Source organism: Talpa europaea, assembly GCF_964194135.1.
Source record: "Talpa europaea genome assembly, chromosome: 14".
NCBI lineage: Eukaryota > Metazoa > Chordata > Mammalia > Eulipotyphla > Talpidae > Talpa > Talpa europaea.
In genome coordinates, this window is record NC_140082.1 from 6,879,963 (window position 1) to 6,898,292 (window position 18,330).

The 18,330-nt window shown below is 55.7% G+C and overlaps 1 protein-coding gene across 1 annotated transcript; it reads left to right on the forward strand.

Annotated features, from left to right (window-relative positions):
- Positions 1 to 1,343: 1,343 nt before the first annotated feature.
- SDSL (serine dehydratase like) lies at positions 1,344 to 7,050 on the forward strand (the record flags this gene model as incomplete). Its single annotated transcript, XM_084253198.1, has 7 exons — positions 1,344 to 1,502; positions 1,739 to 1,778; positions 2,476 to 2,615; positions 3,681 to 3,769; positions 4,427 to 4,654; positions 5,726 to 5,850; positions 6,857 to 7,050. 7 exons carry the CDS (start codon positions 1,344 to 1,346, stop codon positions 7,048 to 7,050), a joined length of 975 nt encoding a protein of 324 aa, XP_084109324.1.
- Positions 7,051 to 18,330: the final 11,280 nt, after the last annotated feature.

Consider the following 18,330-nt stretch of genomic DNA (forward strand, 5'->3'; position numbering starts at 1 on the left):
GTTACATTGTTTAAGAAGAGTTCTTTGTGGGGGGCCTCCTCGTTGGCCTAGGGGTTAAGTTTCAGTACTGTCACCACCATGGCCTGAGTTCAATCCCCAGCCAAGGAACTGACCCACATGGCGCAGCAGACCTCTCCTGTCTCCCTGCTGCTCCCCTCAGCAGTGCGTTTCAGTAGATCCTCCTGTTCTGCTCCCCACTCTGTCTCCAGTGAATCCTCTCAGCCCCACACCTCCTGCCTACACTCTGGATCTTCTATGCAAAAAAAAATTTCTTTGTGGTCGAAAGGTAGAAATCCCATTGACAAAAGAAATACGTCCCGAGAGTATCATGGACTAGAACTGATAATATTGTGTCGCATATTTGATAGTTGCTAAGACAGCAAATCTTGAAAGTTCTCATTGCGCAAGAAAAAGAATGCTGTAACTGTGTGTGGTGATGGCTGAGGATTCTGTCTTTCCGTATGGTGCTGGGTCCCACCTAGACTCGCGGCGGTGGCTTTGCAAGAGACACGTGTGGAATCGTGATGCTGAAATGTATGTAATGAGCTGGCAGGGCCCTCAATTCAAAAGTGAAAAGTCAAAGGAAATAAGTAAATCTTACTAGAAAAAAAGGTCTGTAGTTTTCCCTGAAAGCACATGCTGAAATATTTACAGATGAAACAACACAGGAGGAAAACACACCAATCATTATCAGATAACAGCAATACGAGTAAGAGGAGAGAAGTTACATAGGCAGGGGTGTGCAACAGCTGCAAAGCTCCTTTCACAGTCCTCCATGCTTTCCTATCTTGAAAGTTTCCATAATCAAAGTTTTTAAAAAGTCTCGAGAGAGGTCTTTCTTGACTCTCCTTGCTAAAATAAACCCTCTCAAGTCAGGCCTGTAGGAAATGCTGTGACTCTGTCTCCCCAACCAAATATCAGCTCTTAGGAAGCAGGGCCCCCCTTCTGATATGTCATCCCTGGGTTCCCAAATTGGGAACTGCCTGGCATCTAATCAGTGCTCAATAAATGTTTTTTGAATGAATGAATGAATGAATGAATGATGAGTGAATTCTTCCACTTAGCACTCCGTATTGGCCATTTCTACATCCCCACCACTGTGGTCAGCCGCAGTTACAGAGTGAAAGGCCCTTAGTCCAAACCTTCTTGGCCAGATGGGGAAACTGAGGCTCAGAGAGGCATAGATCCACACCTGGAGTCTCATGGCCTGGCAGCCAGCTAGGGCCAAGCTGAGCGGTTTTTCACCTTCCTCTTCCTCTTCCTCATCCTGGTGAAGGGACTTGGCTGGAGCCGCCTGGGCTGCAACACCGTGTCCTCTTGCAGGTCGTCTGGGTGCTGTCGGAATGGAGGCCTCCATGAGTGAGCACTTCCACGTGGTCACACCGCTGCTGGAGAGCTGGGCGCTGTCCCAGGTGGCAGGTGTGCCTGTCTACCTCAAGTACGAGAATGTGCAGCCGGCTGGCTCCTTCAAGATCCGGGGCATCGGGCATTTCTGCCAGGAGGTGAGGATGTGTGGGCAGGAGGGGAGATGTGAGGTTGTATAGGAAAGGGGAGCGATAAGAGGTGCAGGCTGGATGGGATGAGGGCAGAGGGGGGTGCGAACTTGCACAGATGAGAGGAGGGAACTGGGCAGGATGAGGGAGAGGTGGAGAGAGATGGGGAGCAGCCATCTCCATCCCACACAGTCCTCCATGACTTCTTCTTGATTAACGCCCAGTGCCATTTCTTCTCGTCCCAGGTGGCCAAGAAGGGATGTAAACACCTCGTGTGCTCCTCAGGTGACCCTTTTACTTCATGAGGGATCTCAGGGCTGGGTGCGGGGGAGGAAGAGATGGCTGGAGCAGCAGTAGATGGCTAGGACCGGACCTCTCCTTAAAGATCCAGTCTCATTGAGGCCATGGTCAGATGGCCACTTTGTATGTCTTCTCCCAACCCTCTTTTCATCATGAGGACTTGTGGTACAAGTGACAGAACTTCAGTTCATACAGGTTTAGGCTACAGGTTCTAAGAATGGAAGATCCCTAGGATGTGGCTTTCAGGCACAGTTGGATCCAGCAGCTCTCCTCTGTAGCTCTCCTCTTGACTTTTCTTTCCTCTATAATAGATTTATTTTCATACTGGCATCATGACACAAGATGGTTGCCAGGAGCCCCAGGCTTGCCTCCTACTGTCCTACCAATCCTAGTGAAAGGGGAGCACCCCTTCCCTGGTGCTCCTCAGTGCATGCATAGATTTTTTGGACCCAGCTTGGGTCATGTACTCCTTTGTGAACCAATCGCGGGTCAGGCAATTCAGCTCTTTGATTGGCTCAATCGAGATCACATGTCCATCTCTGGGGCCAGGGGGAGGACACAGAGAAGGGGTACATGCATGTGGGGAAGGAGGGACTCCCATGGGGAACTGGAGGGGGAGGGGAAGGGTGTGTCCACTGGAAAATAACACTGCCCACTGCACCCCCTTCTCCTGCCTCCACAGGGGGCAATGCGGGCATCGCTGCTGCCTACTCTGCCCGGAAACTGGGCATCCCTGCCACCATCGTGCTCCCAGAAGGCCCCTCCCAGCAGGTGGTGAGGCGGCTGCAGGGGGAGGGAGCCGAGGTTCAGATGGCTGGAAAGGTAATGTCCCCAGGAAGGGGAAACCAGCTGGAAGGGCTGTTTCTCCTTCATCCCTACTTCACGCCAAAGACATTGTCTCCTTTTCCTTTTGCTGACCTTAGACGAGAACTCCACCTTCTCCAGGGTGGTGGAGCTGACAGGTGTGAGGAAGGGGAGGTGTGTGGAGGGCAAAGACCTCCTACTTTCCCTTCTCCACCCTGAAAAGAACTCCCTTGGGAGAAACAAGAAGTTGGGGGTACCAGGAGCGGGTCTGGCTCCCTGCACCCCACTATCCATCAGCACTGCCTTCTTCAACACTTTGCAACATCTTTTCCTCTAAAGGGAGAGGATGCAACCTCAGTCCTCATTCTGCGCCCCCACCTAGGACAGGGGCCCTGGTGGGGATGTTGCTCACCTTCGGCTCCTGAAGAAGCAGAGACGCAAATTCCTAGTTTGTTCCCCTCCTGGGAAGAGGAAAAAAAATCATCCCTGGAAAGCAGATTTTTAAAAACCATCAAAATTAAAACTAAAAGTCATCCCATGCCCATCGTACCCAAGAGCCGCCCCCGACACTTCATGTCTCTAGCGCCCCTCCCTCTCCCTCCCTTCCCCTCCCCCCTCCCCTCCCCCCCTCCCCCCTCCTGGGCGCCTGCCTTCTGTTACACAGAACTAGGAACACAGCGGAAATTAGACATGGACTTTACTCTCACGAAGCTCAGAGGACTGTTGGGGAGACACACTGATCTCTATGATGGGAGAACAGATGACCTGGGGAGCCCAGGGCCCCAGAGCAGAGCAGGGGAGCCTGTTTCACCCAGTGATGGTTCCCCGATGGTGCTGCCCAGCCAGCGGCCCCCATAGCTGGGCCTTCTAGACACGGGACCCGCTTGGTCCCGGCTTCCTGATGGCCCAGGGGCTCCGGGCTGGTGGCAGGCAGGGTTCCGGTCTGGCCCTCATCTCCCTTGTCCAAAGGCCTCCTGGGGTGCGATCTTCTCAGGGGGGACAAGGGGCTTCTATGCAGGGAACATGAGTGGGGGTGCATAGAGGTAGAGCCTGGGTCTTCTGAGGCTGCTGGTATCTCTTCAGATCTGGGACGAGGCCAACCTGAGGGCACAAGAGCTGGCCAAGAGGGACGGCTGGGTGAACGTGCCCCCCTTTGACCACCCCCTGATATGGTAAGGCCGGGCCCCCACCCCTGGGGCTCAGAGCCAGAGAATCAGCGTTCTCCCATTGAGTGTGGGGGACACAGGGGCCAGAGGAGGAGGGGCTTCCGGGCCAGAAACACTGGGGTTCAGACCCCACATCTGCCACTGGGGAGCCATGTGACTTGAGCACAGCATCTTACCCCCGCTGCCTCAGTTTCCAGGGTGTGAAATGGGAACGCTAGACACAAAGCCTCTTTCTTGAGTGTTGCTTTAGGTAACATGTAACCCACTGACTCTCCCCAAAGCCCTGGAGGTAGATGCTTTAAGCCCATTTTGCAGGCAAGGAAACTGAGCCACGGAGGGGACAAGCCACTTGCCCAAAATCACCCTGTCAACAGGTGCCAGAGACACAGGGTCCCAGAGGTCCTAGAGTCAGGCTGGCCCGTGGTATGTGGGTGACTTGCGGGTCCCCCGAGCCGCGTGTGCCAGCTGCTGTCTGCCGGAGCAGAGTACGTGGATAAAGTCTGAGAAAGCTCCTGGCGCTTGTGGAGGGAGGAATGGATGACAGCTGCAGGAACGAGCTGCTGGGGCCCCTCTCCCCTCACCCTGGCTTTTGGTGGGGGCTGAGCCTTTGGGCTACCCTGCTCCTCCCCTGCTCCCCTCTTCCCCTCGCTCCCTCCCTTCCAGGGAAGGCCACGCCAGCTTGGTGCAGGAGCTGAAGGCGGTGCTGCGGACCCCTCCAGGGGCCCTGGTGCTGGCGGTGGGGGGCGGGGGCCTCCTGGCTGGGGTGGCTGCCGGCCTGGCCCGGGTGGGCTGGCAGCACGTGCCCATCATCGCTATGGAGACCCGAGGGGCCAACTGTTTCAATGCGGCTGTTGAGGCGGGCAGGCTGGTCACGCTGCCGGACATCACCAGGTGGGCACAGGTGGGGACTTCGCGGGGCCTGGAGGGTGGGGGTGGTGCTGCTCTGGGGCCTCCCAGTCCTAACTGGTGGGGGCAGGGGCTGCCCAAGAAGGTCCCCTTCACCCCAGACTGCAGCCCCAGCACCCTGCTCTGCTTTGGGCTGGTTTCTCTCCTGCAGGCCTGTGCCAGGGAGGGTCCCTGCCCACGTCCTCCTCATGCAGGTGGTTATTTATTTCTTCCCTTGTTTCCTTATCTGCTGCTGCTTGTCCCCGAGACTGAGCTTTGTAGTAAGGAGATAATAATAACCACAGCCCACTTCGACTCCAGTCTAAGCATTTACAGTTTTAACTCAGTCAATCCCATGACAACCTCATGAGCCAAGTGCTGCCATTATCCCCATTTTTCAGGTGAGGAAATGGGATCAAAGAGGTGAAGTGACTTTCCTAAGGTCACACAGTGCGGAGCCAAGGTTTGAAACCACAGCCTGGTTCCAGACTGTGCTCCCTACTGGGCCTGGAACACTGCCCACCTCAGGGGGCTCCAGCACCGAGGTAAAGAGCACAGACCCGGTGCCAGACTGCCTGGGTTTGAATCCACACTCTGGTACTGACTGGCCGCATGTCCCTGAGTCAATTATTAACCTTTCTGAGCTCCAGTTTCCTCACCTGTAAAATGGAGCTCCTAGGTGTCTAGCTCAAAGGGCGAGTGTAAGGATTAAAACAGAAAATCCATGCATCCAGTGCCTGGTGAAGCTTCAATAAACACCAACTACAGTATAGACGTGCTAAATAGTTATTAATGAATAAAATGGAAAAAAAAAGTCTTTTTCTCTGTTTGGCTTTCTGGAATCTGCAGGAATGGCCCAATCAGGGTAGTAGAGTCTGAGGGATGATGCCCATTTGTCAATCATTCACAGATATGTGATTTCTGAAACCCCTCCCGGGCCAGGCTGTGTGCTAGGCTCTTGTAATGCTGAGCCCTGGCCCAGGCAGGATGGGGGAGGGGCCCCGGGTCTGTGTGGGCAGGACACCTGCTTCTTCCCTGCTCCCCTGCACTCACTCCCCTGCCTGCCGCTTCTCGCAGTGTGGCCAAGTGCCTGGGGGCCAAGACGGTGGCTGTGGGGGCCCTGGCGTGCGTGAAGGAGTTCAAGATCTTTTCTGAGGTGGTGGAGGATGTGGAGGCTGTGAACGCGGTGCAGCAGTTCCTAGGTGGGTGAGAACTGCCTCTGGCTGGGCTTGGAGGGCCCCCCCCCAATCTGATCCCCTAGGGAGAGCTTGTTCTTGCTTATTTGTGTCCTTGGCGCCTATCACAGAGCTGGGTGGCAGAAAATGCCCAGTAAGAGCACGCTGAGTAGCTGCGAGGGGTGGGGGTGAAGTACTGTGCTGTCTCTAGTCCCAGACTTCTGCATGCTCTTCCTTTCTCTGGCTGCCAGCCCTGGCCCTGCTCTCTGTCAGTTTCACATATTGGAGGGCTACTCAGCCATCATGGCACCTCCTCCAGGTAGCCTTCCCAGATCTCCACCTGGATTGGAGACTTCCTACACACCAGTCATGATCTAAATTGTGAACACTGTGAGGGTGGGGCTGATGTATCTTGTTCGCTATTGTGTCCCCAGGGTCTTCCTAGTACAGGGAGTTGGGTACCTAGCAAATGTGTATTGAATGAATAGATGAATGTATGAGTGAACGCAAAGGTGAACAATGGATGGATGGATGGGTAGGTAGATGGATAGATGGATGGACAGATGGGGCAATGGATTGATGACTAATATAGAAATGGATGGATGGGCACAATGATTAATGGACACATTGACGGATGGACAGAAAGACAGTCACATGATGGATGGGGGACGTATGGATGGCTGTGTGGATGAATGGATGCATGGCTAGATGGATGGATGGATCTGTTGATTGGCAGACACACTGATGGATGGACAGACAGACAATCCAATGATGGATAGAGGAAACTGAGGGATGAATAGATGGATGAAAGGCAGATGGATGGAGGGGTGGATGGTCAGATTGATGGATGGAGAGTCAGACAAATGATGGATGAGTGCATGGATGGATGGATGGATGGATGGATGGATGGATGGATGGATGGATGGTTGGTTGGATGGGTCAATGAATGGTTGGAGGATGGGTGGATGGATGGCTCAAAGCCTGTCCAGCACTAACTGGTTCCTTCTCCACCTCCATGCTCTTCTCCCCACAGATGATGAGCGGATGCTGGTGGAGCCTGCCTGTGGGGCAGCCTTGGCTGCCATCTACTCAGGCCTCCTGGGGACGCTCCAGGCTGAGGGTCGCCTGCCCCCCTCCCTGGCCTCAGTTGTGGTCATCGTGTGTGGGGGCAACAGCATTAACAGCCAAGAACTGCAGGCTCTGAAAGCCCAGCTGAGCCAGAACTAAGGGCTCCTGGTTGGGGAGTGCTGGCCTGACAACAAAAACTCCCACATGGCTCATGGACCCCCCTGTAGCTGTGGGGACTCTATGCTGTCCTGTGCTTTTGTGCTGACTGCCTCCTACAGGAAGCCCTCCTGAACTGCTCTCTTGGATCCCCTGCATTCTTGGCCAATAAACCCTTTTTGAGTTGAGTCAGTAACTCCAGTGGGTCTATGGTTTCCACCTCCATGAGCTCTTAGAGTGCACACAGCCACTCTCTGAAAGTCACACAGCTGGGACAACAGAGTCAAAGATTGAGAGCTCAGGTGTCTGAGGAGGTCCGGCCATGCTGAGCTTCTAACTGGGCTTCCTTTGCATGGGAACCTGCTCAGGAAGGAGCGGGGGAGGTGTTCTGTCCCTTCTCATGCTTGGGAGGGCGAGGCCAACATCTCCGGTCTTTATCAGGTGCAGTAATTCTTCTAGCCATTGTCTTCTTTAATGGGCATGAAGGCTCTGAGAAGCAGAAACCATCCCTCTTCAACATGTGGGGAAACTGAGGCCCAGAAAGTCTGCCTAATCTGCCTACGGTCATAGCTGCCAGGAGGCCCAAACTGATTTTTGATATGGCTCTGAGTGGAAGTTGGTGGTGGGGGGACTTTGGAGAAGGAGGTAGAGCCTCCCGGTGGGTCTGGACACACGGAGGGTGGTGGGAGGGTGGGTGCTGGTATCCTCTTGGCCCCCTCCAGCTCCCGGGAAAGTGCTCCCAGGAAGGTGCTCCCAGGAAGGTGCTCTCAGGAAGCTGGAGGGGAAATGAGCAATTTTTGCTGCCACCAGGGGGCAGCAAAGCGTCTCCATTGGGGAAGCCTGGCTCTGGGCTGGGGAAGTTCCCCGCTTTTCCCAACTGGGGGTTGCTGAGGTCCCCCGGATGGCTGGGGCCCTCAGGTGTTGGCATGGGGGGCCCGATCCAACCCCCGACAGCTCTGTAGGAAACAAGACTGAGCGTGGGGTACATCCAGCTCCATAGCCCTTGGCAGACCCAGCTCCCGGGGCCCCTGGAGCGCCCCTTTCCTGCCTGGCGAAGGGCAAGTGCGAAGGGCAAGTGCGCGCCCTCTCGGGGGCCCAGGGCGCACCTCTGCACTGGAGGCACCCATTGCCACTGCCCATTTCCACTCTTTGCCAGGGCTGTTCCCTCCGCCAGGCGGGAAGGGCTTTGAGAGCCGCGGTGACCTCTTTCTGCTTCTCCCGCTGCCTGGGCTCATTCTCTCTTTGACCCCAGACATAGCCCCCAGATTGTGGGGTTGCCTCCAGAGGCCACCAGGACCCAGCCCTGTTTCTTGGGAGTTACACTACCTGTACCCCAGAATAGGAGAGACACGAGGAGCCCGGAGTGGACTCAGCAGACTGCTCCCCATGACTAGCCGAGCCCAGGACCTCCAGCGCATGCAGTGCCCCCAGCACCTTCCTGTGCTTGTCTGTAAAATGGGTTGTCTGTGGCGGGCGTGTGTCATCTATCTAAGTGCTCCTTCTTACTCCCTCCTGAGCACCCCGCCCCCAGCTACCTGGAATGGGGAGGAACCAGTGCAGAGTCCTGCAGTGAGCACCTGCTGCATGCTGTGCGTCTCGGCGTCACTTCTTCTAATCTCATAATAACCCACATGGCCCCTGCTATGATTGCTTTCATTTTTGCAAGTGAGGAAACTGAGGCACAGACTAGTTTGAGCCACTAAGTCACACAACTGGACTGGAACCCAGGTATGTGGAAGTCAGAGCCTCTTGAGTTACACACATCCATTCCTCACTTAAGCTGTGTCTCCTGCCTGCTGTGCCCTCAACACTTTTAAAACCTGCACATTCTCCAAAGCCCAGCATAGGCAGCCTCCTCCTGGAAGCCTCCTAGGATTGTTTCAGCCAGCAGCAACCTTTCCCGCCCCTCGCCTCCAGGCGGGCGGTGGAGCCCACATACATCGCAGGTGCTTTCGCTCCCAGTCAGGCCTCTTCCCCCGGCTGTGCTCCTGGGAGACTTGTCAGCTGCTGTTTGTTCCTCTCCTGGTCTCCGCAAGCTGGAGATAAGGAACTGAGGGACCTGGCAACCCCATCCAGATAACGCATGTCAATTATCTTAGTTCAGTCCTTCCTGGTTGACACCCAAGGAACGCCAAGGGCAGAGAGGAGGCCCAGGGAGACAGCAGGACTTGGAGCGAAGCTGAGCCTGTGGACGAGACGTGGGGGGATGGGCATGGGGAAGAGAGTTTCTTGCTGCCTGTCTCACCCTTCTTGGCTCTCTCATGGGGGGGCCTGGGGAGCCTGCAGGGAGGTGCTGGAACAGGAGCTTCTCTGTTGGGACAGGGCTGCGGCAGGTAAATGGGGCTGCCAGGTGCGTGGACCTGCCAAGACATACCCAGTCTCCATCCCAGCCGAACCCCTCTCCAGGCAGGACCCCCCCTTGGCTCCCTGTGGGTCCTAGTGGCCGAGGCTCCTCCTTGCCCTCTATGGCTCCTCCTCTGCCCCCATCTAGGCCTCCAGCCTTCAGCCAGGGCGACATGGAAGCTGGGGGTCAGTCTTCCACAGCCAAAGGGGTGTTCTTGCTGCCCAGCTGGCCCCAGGCAAGGCAGTTGCTTGGGAAAGGCGACCAGGGTGATGCCTGCCGCTGCTCCCCCTCCCGGCCTGGGCAAGAGTCTGGTAGACAGCAGGTGTGTGCCCCAGTACCTGCAGAGGAGGATCTGGCCCTCATTTTGGGGATGTGATGGCTGTGCATTGAATGCACACATGCAAGTCTGTGTCACGTGTGCGTGTGGAAGTGCGCACATGCGCAGGTATTGAGGAGGAGGTGCTTGCAATGAATTTAGTGCTTCACATTTTTGTATCTGGGACTTAGAATGTAATCACTAGCCCAGCATCAAAGGCATCAATGTAGGTGTCTATAGCGAAGCAGGTTGGGACTAGACATTAGGGCTTGGTGGGGATTGGAGCAAAATGGAGAACTCATGCTCTGTAGAAAGGAGGTATCCTTGGCTTCGGCCCATCCGATTGCAGGCCCAGCTTGACAGATCTCTCAATTTCATACTGTTTGCTCAAATTCAAAGCAATTTGGGGAACTGCATGCTCTGTTTGTCCACACGGTCACGGTGAGATACTGATGGGTCCTGCAGGAAAGACACTTGCTGAATCCAAGCATTGCATTTCCTCTGGCTGTGGTGATGGGTTCAAGGATGGGCACAGGAGCCACGCTGGCCACTCAGAGTCCTCTTAGGAGGCCCCCATTCCTCCAGACCCCTCTGTGTGTGAGCCTGGGATTTCTGCCATTTGAAGCTGGAAGGCTCCTGACTAATGGCACAGGCACCGAAAACACCTTTCTTTCTCTCTCTCTCTCTCTTTCTCTCTCTCTTTCTCTCTTTCTTTCTTCTTTCTTAGAAAAACTGGGGTGTAGGCCAGAGGTGTGGAGGGTGAGAGGATCCACCAGAGACAGAGTGGGGAACAGAACAGGCAGACTGACTGAAGTACACTGCTGAGGGGAGCAGCGGGGAGACAGGAGAGGTCTGCTGCGCCATGTGGGTCACCTCCCTGGCTGGGGATCAAACTCAGACTGTGGCAGTGACGGTGCTGAGTCTTAGCCCCAAGACCACCAGGGAAGTTCAAGACACATCTCTTGACTTGAACGGACTTGCTCGGAGCCGCTAGGTCTGAGCCTCACCGGGTTGGCCCCTCAAATATGGGGGCAGTGGGGCGGTCTATTCTTCATTCCCTTGGCCTCTCTCAGGATCCACCTTTTGTTCTTGTCCCCGGCCTGAGAGGTCACGCCTTCTGCATTTACAAGAGCAAAACATAACCCAAACATAAGAGCAAAACATAAGGTGCCAGAACGGTTGAGCAGGGCAGTATTTCATGAAGTTGGAGGACCTTCTTCTAGAAGTGACTGCGGCTGGCACTGGGCAAATGCAGAGACCTGGGACACTTGAGCTCAAGTCCCCACAGAGGAGAGTGGCTTAATTTTCCACCCACTTGTAGGGGTCCAGGGCCAGCCTCGCCCTGATGTCGAGCCTCAGGCCCAGCCTTCCTGGAGGCCTGGCCGCTGTCACTGATGGTGATGGGGCTGCTGAGACCCAGCAAGGGGAAATGGCCTGTCCAGGGCAGGTGGGGTGAGGACCCGGCAGTGGGGTGCTTCTATCTCCTGAGGATACAGACCCCACCTATTGGAGACTTCGAGTCCTGCTCTCCCAGAACTCTCTAGGGCAGAGTGGGTGTCCACACAGAAGGGTTCAGAAGGATTCAGCTGCTGAGGCTATTGGTAATGGCCCCATTGTGTCCTTCTCCAACAACTTGACAATAAGCCCTGCTATGTGCCCCCAGGTGGCCTACAGCTCACGAGGTCACCCCGTGCAGTGTCCTTGCTAAATGAACAAGGCCTGTTCCCTCTGCCTGGCTAAATGAGCTCTTTGCTTCCTCCCAGGCCCCCATCCCAAATGTTCCCTCCTTTTAGATCTGCCAGATGGTCACCCAAGTCCCAAGCCTGGTGGCCATGCTCACCGCTGCCCCCCACTCCAAATCAAGGGGGTCGCCTCCGGGGGAGGCAGCTCTGTGGGACCATCCGCTGTTCCCCTGGGATCAGGCTGAAGCCAGACTCAACCCTCCCCTGTTCAGCTCTCACCCCCTTCTCCTTGCAGCCTCCCTTCATAAATCTCATGCCAAGATGGCCCCCTCAGGCGCTGCCTGCGGGAGGCCCAGCGAAAGGGGCCTCCCCCGCTCCCGTCCCATCGGCCTCGCCCTTCCCCACTGTTTGTGCTTTTTAAACTCCACCAAAAATGTCACGGCAGCTTCTCGCCTGGCTTCCACACTCACTGATAAATTCCACTGGCTGGGCAACCCCAGGAGAGGTTTTCTGGAGCAAGGAACCCCATAAATCACCCCGCTGCCACTCCGGCGTGGGCAATATCTTATGTAAAAAGGTGTTTCCTGGGAGCGCCACGGGCAGGAGAATCCTATTACAAGCCGCCCCATTAATTATAAAGAGTCAAGTCGACCCTTCGCTGCGATTTTTTATCTTAAGTCCGAAAACTGATTACCTTCACCAAGCCTTTCCCTTCCAAAAAAAAAGAAAAAAAAAGAAAAAACTTAAAGAATAAAATAAATGTTTGAAGAACAAATACCAAAGTTTCTCCTTTTAGGGGAGAACCAGCAGAGAGAGAGAGAAGTGGGTGGGAAAGAACCTTTTTCCTTCCTTTTAAGGTAAAAGTTGAGCGCCTAGCGGCCCATGGCCTACTGAATCTCCTTAACTCGGTGCAGGGAAGTGGGTGCTGTGATTGTCCCATATTACAGATGAGGGAAACTGAGGCTCACCTGAAGTCAAACGACCTAGCCCTTTCTTTGCAGATGGCAAAGTGGGCAGGAAATGGGCCATGCTGGGTATTTGAAGACCAGACCTCAAACCCCATCTCTGCTTCTTACTAGGGAGACCCTCCAGAGGGTGAGTTCACCTCTCTGGGCCTCAGTTTCCTCTCCTGCAAAATGAGGAATAAAGGCATCCCTGGAAGGCTTCCAGGGGGAAGACCTGCCATAGACAACCCAGAGAGCAGGCATGCCGCAGTCTCCTGCCCATAAGTCCCACCCCATAAACCCTTCCCCCATAAGCTCCAGCCCCTCGAGTCCCACCTCCCTCCCTTTAAACCATTTGGGTCCCAGGCTGCATTTAGGATGAAGAGCCCAGGCCTCACCCTGGGGCTCTGGCTTCAGTCACCCTTGGGTCTCAGCCCCTCCCCCTCTCTTTGGACTCCCTGCCACGCAGCTACACTGGATCCTCTTTCTAGAGCTCCCCAGCCTGACCCTGCCTTGGGGCTCCTGTCTGCTCTGTTCCCTTTGCCTAGGACATGCTTCCTGCAGATCCCACAGCTCCTCCTGGCTCAGGTCTTGGCTCCAGTGGCCTCCTCTGGGGACCCTCCTCAGCACAACGCACCCCCTGGGGTACTCACCTTGAGAGCAAAATGTAAGGGGGTGACCCAAACTCAGAAATCCAGGTAATATTGCAATTGAATATTTTTTTTAAAGTAAAATTAATGAAAAAGAAGCTCCCGGTGAATAAGCAGCAGCAGTTTAATGAAGCTGGGTCCCACCTTGTGCTTGCTTGTCTCACCTCACCTGGACCAGACCTGTCGGATTCTGATGCTGTTTCAAATGTTACCACTTATGGGGTACTCTGCTTTAATTTTGCGTTTTCAAAATACTAAAGTGTCATAGTTTTGATTGCTGAGTCTGGGGTACACCCCCTTAAACTTTGTACCCCGGGGTGAGTACCCTACTCACTCTGCCTGGCTTTTCCTAACACCTCTGAGGTGGTTGCTGAGTCGGGGTTGCTGTCTGTGTCCCCCAGGGGAGCATCAACTCCGTGGGGGCTGGGTGGGCACCCCAAACCCCTGGGGCTCTTCTTCCGGGCCTGAGATTCTGCCTTCTCTGCGGCTCTCAGGGGTCACGGCTCTGCTGGCCCGCCCCCCGACTCCGCTTTGAGCAGGAAGGGCTAGAAGATCTGAATTCTGCTCCCAACTTCCTCAGAAACTCTGTGGGAGTTGATGCTAGTCCCAACCTTCCCTGAACCCCACTTTCTCTCCCTGGTCAGTAGACCATTGTCCTCCATCTGGAACATCCTCTGAAGGGCAGAAGCGAAGAGCTGTGCCAGACAGCCCGGGGCCTCTGCCGGGTTAGGGATTTCCTCCGGAAGCCCCCAGGGGCCCCTCAGCAGGTGCTGGGGGGACAGGGAGGTGGGCTGAGCCCTGGCATGAAGGCGGCGAGGAGGCCAGAGGCGGAGCGGCCGGGAGAAGAGGCGTAGAGGTTTCCGTTCATCACAGAAATGGCCCATTTGCCATGATCGGTTGCCCAGGTGTTAATAACGCTAATGGCATAGGAAGGGTAAACTCGGTCACTTGGCTGAACAGGAGAAATATGCAGAGAAGCGCCCCGGTTTCCATAAATCAGCCGTGTGCGGCGCTACGAGGGAGGCAGGATTTAAAATTCCGGTCAGGAGATGGGTATTCTCATAATCCGAGCTGGAGAGGTAATTTATTCTGTTTATATCTTTTTACTGCACGACAAGGTTTGGGAGCAGGGACCCTCCGCAGCCATTCTGCATTTTAAGTATCAGTTCCAGGCACCGAGGGTCAGCGCTCCTGCTTGGGGGGTGTTTATTTGGGGACAGGTTTCAGGATGGGGGGAATAGGCCCCGGGGGGCCCTGGAAGATTGGGGTTTACTGTCGGGCTTGGGCCAGAATTAGGGGCAGCGAGGGGGAGATGCCCCCCATGCCCCAGAACTGGAGGGCGCGCCAGGGGCTGGTCAGCGCCTCACCCGGGTGCCTCCCTCCGGGTATTTCTTACTTCCTCTTGGAAGTCTCTTATTTTTCAATGATAATAAATACAGGCGAGAGGAGGTGGGAGACGAACAGACGGGCTAATGGAGAGAGGACAGGGAGGGGCGGGGCGAGGGGGGGCAGGGTCCAGGAGGGGCAGGAAGTGCCCTCGTCTTTTTGACCTTGGCAATTTTTACTGTGCCCTTTGCCCTTCCAGGGGCTTGGCCTTTCACGGGGGCCTTTCAGTAAAATCCAGGGAGGCCTCTGCCAGTGAGGGTTGGGATTCAGGGGTCTGCTTCTGCGAGAACGTCTTTCTGGCTGTGGGCAGGCACTCCCTGCCCTTCCCTCCTCCCATCCTGGCAGTGACTAGGCTGTCCTGGTGCTGGGTCCACGCGGTCCTTTCCTTTTTAAAAAAAAAAAAAGATTTATTTTATTTATCTATGTATACAAGAGCTGGAGTGCAGGCCGGAGGGGCGGGCTCGGGGGCAGGCGGAATGAGAGGAACCACCAGACAGAGTGGGGAGCAGAACAGGCAGACTGACTGAAATACACTGCTGAGGGGAGCAGCGGGTGAGACAGGAGAGGTCTGCCCCGCCATGTGGGTAGCTCCCTGCCCGGGGATCGAACTCGCGCTGCAGTGGCTGCGGACAGCTTCATAGGGCTGAGCCTTAACCCCTGTGCCACCAGGGAGGCCCCCGCGTGGTCCTTACAGGCAGAAGTTCTTACCCTGAAACCTGGCCCTGCCCCTCCCTAGCAGGGCGGTCCTGGCTTCCCCTTCTGGGCCTCAGTGTCCTCATCTGCAAAGTGGGGGTAGCGGCACTCACCCTGTAGGGGCACAGTGAGCTTGAATTATCAGGACAAGGGCTCCCGAGGCAGGACGGGCACTGGTCCTGCAAATTTAGGGGACATCCACATCCGCTGGGGAGCTTGACAGAGGGGAAGCCAGGGGGCCCTGTGCCAGGAGCACGCCCAGTGTGGCTGTGGGCTGGGATGAGCATCCGCCGTCAGCACCTGCACTATCACACCTGGACAAATGGCTGCCCAGGGACAGGTACCCCTGCAAGTCCCCCCTTTCTCCTCCTTAAGTGGAGGAGGAAAGTAGGAACTGCCTTCTTAAGTCGGTCACCCCGCACCGTGAATACACAGAGCCCTGGGGCTGGGGTGTGGATTTCCCCGACCTGGGTTCAGTGGGCACTTGGGGTGGTGACATGTGTCCAGTGGAACAGGGGGTGGATTGAGCTGATTTTGACAAGGCCCCGCTCTCTCCCCTTATCATTCTTCAAGGCAGCTGGTGTGCATGCGTGTGTGTGTGTGTGTGTGTGTGTGTGTGTGTCTGGGGAACAGAGGGGTGGGTGCTGAACCCCGACCTAGACTTCTCTGCCTTGACTGTGGGTTGAATGACATCTCGCCAATGTGGGTAAAGTGCCATCAAGGGCTCATTTCACAGTGGAGCCAGCTGAGGCTCAGGACAGGGATGCGGGAACGTCAGGCCGAGTCCTCACCCCTGCACCCTTGCTCTGTTCGGCCCCTGGGACTTCTGCTTCCATCACTCCTTGCTTGGAAATACACAGACCGTGGGGATGGACCGTGACCCCAGAGATCCACACCCCTCCTGGGACCTAGCTCTGAAGCCTCCCTCGGGGAACTGACAGGGCTCCCTGGGGTGTCCCAGCAGCCCCTGACCCAGGGCGGGCTTCTCCCACTCTTGGTGCGTCCAGGCTGAGCTGTGGGCATGCGCATGGCTCTGTAGACACACGCACACGCATGCGCACAGGCTATGACGAGGGTGGGGGTATGTGGCCACAGGGGCTAGCCAGGTGGGCTCAAAGCAGGTATGTTGACACGCATGTGTGCTTGTGTGCACGTGCATATCTGTGCCAGGGCATCCTGTGGCCAGTCCATGCATGTGTGAGTGCTAATGTGCATGTGTGTGCATGTGCCCAGCTGTGCACAGGAGGGTGGAGTGTGTCATTACGCACCGCCACCAGTGTGTGCAGGCGCAGGTGTGTCCATGTGGCTGATGAGTGTCCATGTGCCTGTGCACACGTCTGCACGGGCTGATGTTTCTGTGTGTGCATGTATTTGCATGTGTGAACATGCACGCGTGTGAGCACCTCTGTCTGCCTGTGTGAGTGTGTGCGCACCTGGAAGAGGGTGTTGGGGTGTAGCCTAGTGAGCTCTCCTCCTGCAGCCCCCCCACTGCCCCCATGACGCACGGAGTCCTGACACCTCTGGCTTTAAGCTTCTCTCCTGGGCAGGTGGCAGGGGGTGCTGAGCTGTGGGTGACCTGGTACACGGATGAGGGGGTTCTCCCATGTCTTTCATGTCCCCTCCTCCTTCTCCCAGTTCCCCTGCCTCCCTCCTCTCTTTCTTCCCCTCCTCCCCTCCCTCTGCTTCTCCCCCTGCTCCTGTCTGGGCTCCTGGGGGATCCTCCTTTCTTCCCTCCTCCTGGCCTCGCTCCAGGCCGTGTTCTAAGTGAGACTTTCTATAAAAATCACAAGTGCCCAGAAAACATTTGGGGACCTGGCAGAGACGGGCATCTGGCAAATTCTCTTCTGGCCTCTAACCCCTGATGGTCGGGGCTCCGTGGGGCCAGAACACACCCCGTACATCTGCAGGCTCCAGTCCCGGCTCTGCCAGCCCTCAGCTCAGCGACCTTGGGACAGTCCCTTGACCTCTGCGAACATCCTAACGGGGCACTAATACCCGCCCTGATACAAATCCAGGGGCTTAGCTGCAAGGTGGCCAAAGGCACAGCAGTAGATTGGTGAGAGAAGAAAACACCCAAAAGATGTCCCTCCAATCAAAGGAAACTTCAGCCATCAGCACCGCGGCTCGCAGCCCCGGCTCTGATCCATTCGCGAATCTGGAAGGTGCTGCGGAGTGAACCAGAACCAGTGCCCACAGGGGTTAGCGGGGGGGGGGAGGAAAGTCTGGAAGGAAATGCACCAACTACGCGAGCACAGTGCCTGAGATTCTGGGCGATGACGCCTTATTCCTTTTGTTTATCTGAAATTTCTACATTTTCCACAACGAGCAAGACACATTTGTCTGAGGAGGATAAATGTGCTGTAAGGGAGGAAAAAAATAAAGGCAAGCCACCTTGCGTCATTCTTGTGAAGTTCACACAAAAGAGGGACAGATGAGGAGACTCAGTGCGTGCCTTTCCACGGCGGGCTGCTCCCTCCTCTCAGCCTCCCCACCCCTCCTTCCCCTGTGAGCACTGAACTGGGCAAGCCCCCCCCCCAACTAAGCAGGGGTAAACAGGGGCTCAGCTGCATTCCAGGGGTTCTTCTATTTATTTTTATCTCCCACATCTGCTTTTCTAATCCAGATGCGACTGAGCTGGAAGAGCATGTAGGAGACAGACCCTTCAATTCTCACCTTTGTGAGTAGGGAACCTGAGGCAGCGAGGAGGCCCTATCTTCAGGTGGTGGCCTTAGGTCTCTGAAGGACCTGAGGGCTCTTGCCGGGTGCTGACTTACCCAGTGACAGCGAGCACCCCCTAAGGATTGCAGGGCACAGCAGCCCTGCTCCCCAGGGTACTTCCGCCCCAATACAGCCTCGCAGATATTAGCACAGCTTACTGGCCTGGGCTTCTTTTCTGATTTTTGCTACCTGGAACGTGATACAGAGAGAAGCTGTAATAGACCCCACCCCGACATACTGAGGACAAACAAATCACGCATCCATTCACTCATCTGATATCTTGAAGGCCTACTATGGGCCAGGAAGGCTGGGGCTAGATAGAGTTTTTACAGAATGAGTGACCCCTGCCATGGCCTGGGAGTAATCCAGAGAGCGCCCCCTCTTGAGAGGAGAGGTCTGTGCACCCATCAAGTCTGCCTCACATCAGAGACAAGAGCCAGGGGATGCTCAGCTCTTATTGCCAGAGAAATGTAAATCAAACCCACATCCAGGTGTCATCTGACTCCTGGGAGGATGGTTCATGTCAGGAAGACTGGAAATGAGTGTTGGT